The sequence below is a fragment of the Protomyctophum parallelum genome (genome assembly GCF_964188405.1).
Source record: "Protomyctophum parallelum genome assembly, chromosome: 15".
Taxonomy (NCBI): domain Eukaryota; kingdom Metazoa; phylum Chordata; class Actinopteri; order Myctophiformes; family Myctophidae; genus Protomyctophum; species Protomyctophum parallelum.
The window spans coordinates 16,244,135-16,256,045 of NC_139710.1; the positions used below are offsets into that span (position 1 = coordinate 16,244,135).

An 11,911-nucleotide genomic window follows, 5' to 3' on the forward strand; every position below is an offset into this window, starting at 1 on the left:
TTTGTTGTTACGGTCTCCAAACAAAGTATGCAAGTACAACAAGTGGCTCGAATTGGAGACCCCAACATAAAGGAAGGACATCACAAAATCACAAGTTTAACGGATTTTATTAACCACTCTGGATCATTAGATCAACAAACAATATAAAACAAAGTACAGTTCAACTTTACCAACTCAGGAGAACAAAAGGAGACCTGGAGATGTCGGCCAAAACAGGAGAATGAGGGGGGCCCCAGGCCACCCCCTGTAGGGACGTCGAAGCTGTTTCCCCCCTCCCCTACCTACAACCAACTAAATAATATAACGAAAACTAGGACTGCCGGTCATCTCCAGGCCAAACTAAACTAAATTAAGATTAACTGAAAACAAGTATCGGCATAGTGTGGGAGTGAGATGTTGCTGGGTCTGTGTCTGCCATGACACTGAGCTGGCTGGCTTTTATAGAGAGGGCTGCAGCAGAGGACAATTAGGGGAATCTGCTGCAGGTATGCCAGTCTGGGTGTGTCAGTCTGAGTGGGGAGGAGAGACAGAGAATTAGCACAGACAATGATTGAATGACTGAGTGTGTGTGTGTGTGAGTGATGTCATGGCCACACGCAACATTGTTTAGAGCACAAATTATGTTTTGGCTTAACTCTCTCTCACTCTTATTTTGCTCTCCACTTGTATATGGGAGGGATGTGTTTGCATATGTTGTAAACACTGGCACCTTGCACGGCTGCCAAGTCTCACCCTTTGAGAGTGAGAGTCACGCATTTTTACCTTTTACCACTCACCACGCCACACCTCCCATTTCTCACACACGCACAATACGCATGCCGAGGGTGGCATAAAATGTGCCAAAGAAAGGCAAGCCGGCTCTCATAATATTTATTACGCGGCTCCGCCACGTAATAACGCACGTCCTCACAAATGGCAAAGTAGCCGATCTGCATGAGATAATGCAGTGCTGTAATAAGCGAGTGAGTGTCTATCACTGGTGTGTCTCTGATGCACGAGGATGAGGAACGGTGCCAGTTCGCACATTATAGGGTCAAATGTGGTGTGTGCAGAGAGCGAGAGAAAAGTGTGTGGGCATGGGGAAATCATGGAATGGTTTTAACTAAGAAAATGTAAAAATAAGGATTTTTACCTAATTCCAGTCTTAGAATCTGACTTTTTATTCCCCCATTTCCACTGAGATTATGGGGTGAAAGGATGAGTGTGGCAGCATACCCATCTTGTCTCTTTCTGTCATAGTGACATTGTCCTGCATCAGATCATGTGTCCCTATCCAAATCGGGTTCTCCTATAGCCTCTTCAGTTTTTAGTTTTTTTGACAGACTTAGAATGTTCCACTGAGGTGGGTGATTCATTTGTGATGATGTCTGTCTTATCACATCAGAATTCGTTTTCAAAAGTCAGACTTTAAAGTAAATCAATATGGATATTTAATAGGAGACATGGGCACACATATGGAGGCACACGTACGGTGCACCATGTGACCAATAGGAGACTGACCATCTCTTCACCTGGTGCAACTCTTTCACTCATTTTGTTAAATGCTATTATTCAAAAGGTGGGTTATTATTCAGCATCATATGCTAGCTATCATTTTCTTTTGCAGTAAGAAATAATATATATATAGCCTATATACAGTATACAAATATGGTGATGTGATATTATAATATACTAGCCCTTACCCGTTGTGAGATATTTGCCCCCCCCCCCCCTTGTGGCCGTGGGGGGTACTGCGCCCGGGTGCGTTTGTAATTAACTAATCAATTCATTAATAATCATTAATGTGTCAAATCGAAAAAAGGGGAGTGATTGGTGCAGGCAGTAAGGAGTTACGGCAGTGTTTCTGACAGACACACACTCAGACATTGTTAGAATTATAGTATGATGATGATGATGATATATATATATTTTTTAAATGTTCTGTTTATTAATTTTTTTACAAATATAGAAGTAAATTGAGAAATAAAAACAGATAATATATATATTTTAGGATTTTTTTCCAGGGTAGGATGTCTGTATTCCTCTAAATCTGTTAAAAAAGCCAAAACAAATTCAACGCATCAGGACACTAAAGTCTCACTCTTGCCTTTTCCTGAAACTTGGCAGCCCTAGGGGCCTTATGCCTCTTTTAGACGGCGACCATCTCCAGATAAAACGTCAAAGTCCTGTTGCGTTCTCATTTTTATTGACCCTTTACACAAGAACGCACACTTTATGAAAACACTATAATGTCGCTAGGTGGCGGTAACGGGCTGCCAAATAGACCAGTCACTCACGTACAAGAAAAGAACTCCTTCACGCAACCCAGAGCATGCAGGCAGAGCACGTCACAGGATGGTTATATATTTTATAATAGCCTACATTAGGCTACATAAACGCTGCCGCCGCGGCTGCTGCCTATCGCAAGTCTTTTTATTTACATCATGGTTTTACATTCACCATCGCTGATGAGCAGTGCTTTGTAGGCGAGGAGGGAGGCTTGTTCAGGAACTCCATTATATCATATATGGCTCTGCATTAATGAAATAAACATATATGCGCTGTGAGCCATGATGTCATAAGTTTTGCGGATTCACCGTTTTGCCCGTTTACACGGAGAAGGGATAAAACGGCGTTCTCAAAGATTTCCACTCTGGGAGGTGGTTTCACTTTGTTGCGTTTTCACCTCCTGAAAACAGCGTTCTCGTCTAAAGGGACCACAGCAAACGATTTATTTTGCCGTTTTCTATTAACACCATTCTCGTGTAAAGACTACCTTAGTGACCTTACCAGACACAACCAATCTGTGCATTGACAGAGGAATGTTTTAGCTTTTGGTGAAAGGGAGGGAAAGTGTGAACCAAGGAGGAAAGAGAAATAAAGGGAGAGGACAGAGGAGGGACAGAGAAGCAGAGACATGAATTGCAGGTAGGGATAAGAAATCATAAACCTGACAGGAATAGTCAAGGTTAATCAAAGTGTGATTGTGGACCTCTTATTTTGTTTTATTTGATCCAAAACATGAAAATGTATTGCTGCTGTTATGGACCCCACCACCCTGGCACTCTTACACTTATACCACCTTATATGGAAACAAAAACAAAAAAAGGGGCTTAATGTGAGGGATGAATAAAACGCATCATGGATTTTTAAATGGATCCACAAATAGTCAGCACTCGTAAAGGCTCCACTGCGGTTAATGGTCTGCGCCCGGATGATGACATCTCTCACAATGCGATTGCACAAATGAAAATCATATCATCGAGTAATAGGTGCTCTCTGCTACCAATTGGAGCTCATGAATATGCAATCTTTCCTTGATAATGCAGCTGTGATGACCTTGCTCAGAGCAATAATGTGGACCAGACGAGACATGATAATGTGAATATCAAAAGGAATCCAGCCCAGGTAAGCGTGCTGAGTACTGGAGCCAGGTGTTGACACATCTCGGACACAGGCCGGCTGGCTGGCTGTAGAACAAAGAGATTAAAAGGGAACACACCATCACAGATTGAAGGCGGATGATCAAATAAACGTTTGTAGAATTTGGGCATTGTTGTCACATGAGAAATTGTCAAAGTCTGCAGATAGTTGTTGAAACGTCTGCCCTTTGTCGTGTGTGTCACTGTGATCATCACCACAAAGTGTATGTGTGTTATCCATCCTCTCTGTGTAGAGTTGTGTGTCATGGTGGGCTCATGTCTGTTCTGCCCCTCTGACCACAGGTGACCTGATCTACACATCAACTGATTACTGTTATTGAAAAAGGTCACAGCTTCAGGGGGCTCCGCCTCTCACCCCCTCCCCCAACACACACACACACACACACACTCAAGAAATCACACTCGTGTGAAGTGAGGTGCGCTCTTATCATCATACATCATCACATTCCGGCCAATCAAAATTAGCGTCTTCATCTCCCCTCATTTTTTATCCTCAATATGTACTTTGGCAACTTTGCTCAGCCAATCAAATAATCGCCATTGGGTGCTCAGCCAGACAAATCATCAAAAATCACACCAGTGTGAAATGGAAAAAAATTCACACGCACACAAAGCTGGGCATAGCTCACTTCACACCTGTGTGAAGTCTCTTATCATCGTACATAACATCATCATACATCATCTCATTCCGGCCAATCAGAATTTGCGTCCTCACCTTCGTCTTCAATGTTTGTGTTTACACAAACACTTAAAATTGTCTATTCATTATCAATGACATTTAATGTTTGTGTTAGGACACAATTTGTGTTTACACACACACTAAAAGCTGGACATAGGAGGCCCTCAAAAACAGGACCACAGTGGGAACCCCTCACTTCACACGAGTGTGATTTTGTTTTTGTTTTCCACTGGCAGATTCGTCTGGTTTCCAGGCTAAGTCTCTTCTCTCACACTCAAATAAATAGTTAATAGTCAAACAATCGTCGATTGTCAAGATGATATGTTGTGTAGGAGCCCATTGGAGTTTACAATTCCTGGCTCATGTTTACATCATTATGCATTTCAATTTCTTTCAACTCTAACGCAATCACATAGGACTTTTCTGTTTGGAAACGCATCTGGGGTAGAAGAGGAAAGTAACATCTTTAATGGAGTTCTGTTATTTTATGTAGTTTTAAAGTTAACAGTACCATTTTCACTTTTGCAAGCATCCAATGTTGTTTATATAGTAATCCTTTGGAAGCCCATTTTTGAAATGGAGTGAGATGGCAACTGGAACATTGGCATTACAGAAAACTGTTCCCAAGAGTGTAGAATATTATACAACCATGAAGTCAGGTTGACACTGTCCCTCGCCGCCATCTACCCAAACCAAACCCCACGATCAACAGCAGCTCAAACTAACAAGTACTGTAGAAGCTTTCCCTTTTCCTTCACTTTACTTTTCTGCCAAACACGGTGTTTGATTAGAATTGGATTCTGTGATTTCGGTGCTGCTGTTACAGCGACTGAAGGGGAGACTTAACATAATCGTCACGCAATCAAACCAAATCACTTTACCTGGTGCCGACTGCCGAGTCACTTATCAGTGCTGCCTTTAGACTGATTGCTTTAGAAGGAGTGCTGACTTTGTAATCTTTTTTTTCCCTCTTTTTACAGGAAAGTTCATATTTGTTTGACTTTGCTTATATCACCCTAGATACAGTAGCATGCTTTAATTGCCATTTGCCAATGTTAAGCTTGAGTAAACTGCCTGTCAGTGTTTTGGCCAGATGGCTGTGACCCATTGCAATTTGAGCGAGACCGCTTCAGGTAATATAATTAGCGGTATGTTGTAAATTTATGGTGGTGTGTCTATGGTTGCTGTTTGTAAGGCTTTATCGCTGCACACTCTACTTGACTTCTCCAATGGGGACTGTCACGGGGCAACCCGTGCCCTATATATATATATATATATATATATATATATATATATATGGATCAAACTGCTTTCTATAACATGAAAGGACTGATGTTTAAGAGTGTGTTGGTATTTAAATGTTCACTGATTGTTTGCTAATTTTCTCTCCTGCACTGCTGGTGGCATTTCCCTTGAGGAGGAAGGGGCCAAGTGCTATGCAGAGAGGGGTGTTTCTTCTTATTCTTTGAGTATTTGTCATTGAGTTTTCATGCTGATTTATACTTGTTTAATTGTGTAGCTTGTGTAGCTAATAGTGTAGCTTGATTATTACGTAACTACCCAAATAAGCCACACCCTTTTCCACTGGGTTCCAAACTACTTTACTGGTCCACAATAAGCTACCTGGCCTGGTGGAGACCTGAGCACATTTATCTAGTTCTTCTTTTTGGGATAATTTGACGAAAACAAAGTGTATTAAAATAAAACACAGGTCTTTCTTTTGTCCCGAAGGCTGCTGTTTCCTTGTTTTCTTTGCCACTATTGATCTCCAAATAACTGATATTTTGCGAGCGCACACACACACGTGCACGCACACACACACACACACACACACACACACACACACACACACACACACACACACACACACACACACACACACACACACACACACACAGTCTATCACACTACCCAGGATAGACTGGTCCCCTGATGTGCTGTCACTGGTTGCCTAGAAACCGAGCATTCTGAGGGTTTTGGAGATGACACAAAAGGGTTGGGGATGGCATAGGGTCATGTGAATTTAATTTAAAAAGAAAATGACATTCACATGAATAGAAATGAACAGGCAGGTAGATAAATGTCTTGGCAGCTTTATAGTGAACTCTGACTGAGCTGTGAAAGTTGAAAATGTTGTGTTCTGCAAGCACACATGAGGGAATTATGAAACGGTCTGTTTTCTATGAATTGCTTCAGTCCTTTATTCATACAGTAGCATGATAGTTCAAACTGGCTTCCCATTAATTTCTATGCAAAAAAAAATTGCATAGTGAAACAGCCTCAAGAGGCCAAGCCCTTTGATACCTACAGTACTTTGTTCACTTAGTTAAGCACCAAAGTTAAAATCGCCAAGGCAATGCCTAAATTCAAACAAGGAAATTGAGGAGGAGCTTGATAAATCAACACACACGCTGCTCAACTACAGGCTATACTCCTGCTAGATTACAATATGTAGATTGTTGCGACTGCAGGTCGCAGATTACTATGAAAACCTGCAAAACCTGTCAGTCAGTCCATCCGTCCGTCACACCTCGTAACACTGACCTCATCAAACCATGGATGGCCATACATGGAGTAGACTGGATCAGCCAGCAACTCTATCTGTCCTCAAACCCTTAGATCTCCATGGAGCTGACCTGTTCTGACATTCCATATTTGATTTTCCCCACCTGTCCTCCATCTTCGATGTCTCCCTTTTGACTGATACCTGTCCATTCAAACTCTAGACGTGCCCGCCCCAAAGTTATTAGCGCAGCCACGCCCGGCAGCAAGCGAAAACTACGTTCTCAGCAGGCTTACAGGTCCCGCCTGGCCTTACTAATTGGCACACTTTTCATGCCCTACCGCCCCAAAAACCTACATTAAAAAAAAAGAAGATAAAAAGGACCATATATGGGCATTCCCAGACCTGTTGTTTCAACTTCTCGCCCTCAGGGCGTCTTACTGGTAGATTATCTTGTGACTTATTTTATGTGGATTCACTTGAATTCTCTAAATTCTGAAACTTCTGAATCAGTGTGTCCATTTGTGATCACTGAGTGTGTGTGTGTGTGTGTGTGTGTTTTTCTGGCAGCTGGCATCGGGTATCTACAGCTTTGCCTGCTCACTTTGGAGCCACCACACCGGCTGCTTCCTCCAGCAGATCTATGCAAGGGACGAGGCGGCAGCCCTCAGCTCATTGGAGAGGACTTTGCTCTCCCTTAAAGGTAGCAAAACGCAATTACAATTTAGGCATTTAGCAGACGCTCTTAATCCAGAGCGACTTACATTAAGCAAGAACAAAAAGCATGGGAATACTCGCATAAAAAGCATTTATCATGAAACATGCGTAAGCTAAAAACGTAACAGTGGAATATCTATATAATTAAACTATACATATAAACTATACATACTATACTATGCTATACATATGTACTATGATGTGCTATGACTACATACAATGCAATTATAGTGTTGTCTACATAACATGCTATAAATCTGTATCAAATGCTATCTAAGTCTACAGAAATGCTATCTAAGGGGGTAGGGTAAGTGCTATGGGCCATGATGGAGTCTGAGTGTCTGAGTGTGAAACACATACACAATTTCCAATTGTGTTTGGTCTCTTAAAAGCCAGAAATTTGTGGAAGTTCATGAAAGATTACCTATTACTCATTGCACATAAATAATTGGCAGTCAAGGGTTGTATTGGGGGTCATGCTTGCGTCATGGCCACAGGGTGTACTTGTACATGAATCTGCCTCACTGTATAGAAACAGGAGATGGGTCACATGGACCCTACTTACTTACACATAAATGAGCTCATTGATGCATTGATCCTAAACTTAGTACTGGGAAGATTCATATTTGATACTTGTTTCAGGGCTTTCCTCTCTACCACATAATTAATCTGTGAATCTCCACTCATACCCACCCAAACAGCCACATGATTTTATTGATAAATATTCATTGACTGCATAATTCATAATGAGTGCCAGTTATTGCACCTGGGTTAATTTGTTCTCTCCCTCTCCACAGTTCTTCGCAAACTGACTGTCCATGGATTTCAAGAGCCACAACAGAATATGGAAGTGATGGTGAGTGAGACGGAGGAAAAAAGGGCTTATTTAAAAAGGTAATCTAGTGGGTGTGGAGCCACTCGTACATTTCAGAATGTGTTCTTATTTATTGGTCTGTTGATTCGAAAATTAGTTTCGTTGCACTCTGCAAAATGTGAATGGCGGTTAAGATTAACAGTGCCTGGACTCTGGATTTGATTCTTGAGCTCTTCTCATGGCCATCGGGTGGTGAAAGCCCAAATTCATGGAGCAGTTAATTCAATTCTGTCTCAAATAGATATGAGGGTGTGTCTGGGGGATAGCTTCGGTTCTCCCATGACTCAGAGTTAATGGAATACATTTCACAAAACTTTCTGGTTTTTTGAGTGTGAACTGCGTGTTTTTGCCGCTTCTCGTTCTGCCTGTCATGAGTGGTTTGTTTGAACCAAATCATGACACTGGTTGGCTTTGAGGAATTTCCCTGGTGAGCGGAACCTTATAAATTGGTGTAAGGAAAAAAAATCAAAATACCCAGACCCAGTTATTTTTTTCTTATATTTTTCTGCTTTATTCAGATAGGAAAGTATAGAGAGACAGGAGACATGAGTTGTAGTTGTGATGCCAAGAGTCTGACCCGGGTCCTCAGTCCTCACAACTGACCACTAATTACTCTTAACTGACTGTGGTCAGTGCAATAATTGCTCTCAACTGACTGTGGTTAGTGTACTAATTGGTTGAGCTAGCAGGCTCATCCTGAACATTTTCTAAAAGCAGGGGCACTGCTGCAATTTATTTTACAGACAGGCTGAATGAACCTTGCCTCATTTGACCATTCCATTCTGAAATGAAACTTGCCTCTGGACAACAAATAACACTCTGGACAAATGTTTCGGTAACATCAAGGGGGCTTATACAGCCAGAGCTATGGCCCCACTAGCCTCTGATCACTCTGATCGGATCACCTCCGATCATATGACTAAATATCTCACCCCCACATATAAGTCTGTATTTAAATCCAGTAAACCAGTCACAAAAACTCAGCTCAGCGTTTAATTCAATCCATCCAGACATTCTTCTTCGTAAGTTATCTGAGATGAAGGTGAATCCAGTTCTGATTAGATGGTATTTCTCCTTTCTATCTAACAGGCCACAACAGGTGAGATTTTAATTTGGCGCTCTCTGATAGGGCAGTAAGCAGTACAGGGGCCCCCCAGGGGACAGCTCCCTGTGTCAGCTCACAGCCCAATCAGTGTGTAGTCAAGTTCTTTGACACCAGTAGCCATACAACTGGAGTGGACAGGTTTGTAACCTGGTGTGATGAACATCACTTACAAGTTAATGTAAGAAAAACTGAGGAGATTGTAGTGGATCCCAGGTCTATAGGTGACCACACCACGATCACCATACATGGTCATGACATCAAACAGGTCACCACCTATAAATATCTAGGAGTGCACATGGATTGTGATATGAGCTGGCACTCCCATGTGACAAGTATGTGTGCAAAAGTACACCAGCGCCTTCATTTTCTCCGTAGGCTCAGACTTTTTGGTGTAAGTAGAAACATAATGCTGATCAGCTAGTATAGAGTCAATTCTAAGGTATGGTATCACCAGTTGGTTTGGAAACCTAACTGTAAAATACAAATCTGAGATCCTTAGATTAGGCAAAATGGCAGGGAAGATCATGGGTATGTCTACACCTCCGATCACCCCCCTGGTCATCTTTGAGCAGGCCACCATTGGACAGGTTAGGAAAATTGTGTCTGACCCCTCCCATGTACTATACCCTGAGTATCGGCTAATGCCATCAGGTAGGAGGTACGAGGTCCATGCGTGCAAATATAATAGGTACAAGCATTCATTTGTCCCTCTGTCAAATTCAATCACACTCCTTAACCCTCTAACACCCGAATTAATTTCTACTTGCAAAAAAAAAAAGAAAAAAACCTTGCAGAGGGCAGACAGGGTAGGGGTCGAAGGTTTTGATTGGTCTCTAGAAGTTGGGTGGGCCACTGGGCAGTCCCCTTGGCTTTGCAGGCACGGGGGTTTCACATCTGAACCAGAGGGGAGGCAGAGGCAAAGCTTAGCTTTGGGGAATAAAATAGATGTTGAAAAAGGTGTTTGGTTTTAGTAATCAACGGTGTTGTGACTAACGCCCTTACATCGCGTTACGTTACATAACGTAACTACTATTTGCAGTAACTTGTAACCTAACGCTTTACATTTCCAATTCCATAACGGCCTTATAGTTATTGTGCGAGCGTTACCCGCGTTATGGCGTTATTGTCAACTTATGTGATCAGTGAAAAGTGATCAGTGAAAAGTCTCGCAGCTCCGTGAGTCTACAGGCGTCTCTGTGCTGCTGACTGCAGTGCAGAGACTAGAGAGCGCTCTCTGTGTTGACAGTTTCGTTTGTGCTCTGCCTCTCAACTAACTGCGGGAAAAACACAGATGTACAAGCCCAAAGCGCTGTGCATTGCGACCGGTAGATAACTTGTAGATCTGCTACTTCCAGCGCAGGACGGGCGCATGCTTATGACGCTCTTAAATATGCATCAGCACTCAGCAGCCAGCAACGACAACGCACTAGCAGCATAAACCACTCGTCGTCAGACGGAATACACACGCAAATACGAGTCACGACACAAATTTATTGCACATCTGTGCTTGCCTTTCATCCACGCTTCTATAGCCTTTTAAATCTCATTTCCCATCCACGGGCACAGCTTCCACCCGATCTGGATGGTGGTGTTGTTTCTGACGAGGGTAGCAACTACTGTAGTTAGCATGGGAGCTAACATTAGTTTAACTCTGGTCCATATCGTTAGAAGCCAAGGAGTCCTCCTAATAACACTGGTACTTTCCATCCGTTCCCCAACCCTCACACTCGATGTTGCGTCTGCCCGTGTTTAATGGTCAGGGTTTCACTGTCCACAGCAGGCAGACCTGTCAAAACTATGCACTTCCCAAAACGCACAAGACATGCCAGCCACCACCTATAAGTTCAAACCGTTACACACCTCTAGAATATTTGTTTCCCCAGCTATCTCATTCCACTTTCATTTATTTTATTCCATAGTCTTAGTTTTTCTCTAATAAAGTAGTTTTTATTTGTTTTCTCATTGAAAAGCGTCTTTAAGTACTCAGAGAAGCATTATATAAATAATATTATCACTATTATTATTACTACTTTTTTAATTGCCTATGCTTATGTAGTCACTATTCATTGATTCACTCGTATCCAAATCCATTCGAAAAAAAGCTCACTGATGATCAGGTCAAATAGGCCTATTGATATGCGATTAATTGAGATTAATTAATCACTAAATCGTTTTTTATATATTTTTTAAAAGTAAAGTAAAGTAGTTACTTTCATAATTTAATGTAAAGTAACAAAGTAAGTAAGCTTGGTGCACAAACTTGTTGTTGGTTACACCTCTGTTTACATTTGAGCTGGAACACGGCGCAAACACAATTAATAAACCATGCCCCAGTTTGGGCCAAAGATAAAAAAATCATGAGGAAGGGAAAGGTACAGAATTTAATATGGTGAGCGGTTGTGAACTAAGCCACTGAAGTTTGTAAAAAAGTTGTCTATCTATTTTGTATTCCATTAGTGTTGTGAAAACGGGGTGCCTGTAACTGAGGCTTATTGGACCTTTTTGTATGACACATTGTGTGCCCACACAACACTTTCAAAAAAATAATCATTTTTTTGACATTTACTTTTTATAAAAACCAAAAATGTATTTATTATTATTTTTTTGCAAA

The 11,911-nt window shown here is 41.8% G+C and overlaps 1 protein-coding gene across 1 annotated transcript in view; it reads left to right on the forward strand.

Annotated features, from left to right (window-relative positions):
- The window catches only part of ipo11 (importin 11), a 196,512-nt gene that overhangs the window by 17,092 nt on the left and 167,509 nt on the right, over positions 1-11,911 (forward strand). Inside the window, exons 6-7 of the mRNA XM_083785031.1 lie at positions 7,175-7,307; positions 8,119-8,177. Of these exons, the coding sequence (XP_083641157.1) occupies positions 7,175-7,307; positions 8,119-8,177 (192 nt within the window). The remainder of the gene's footprint in view (positions 1-7,174; positions 7,308-8,118; positions 8,178-11,911) is intronic.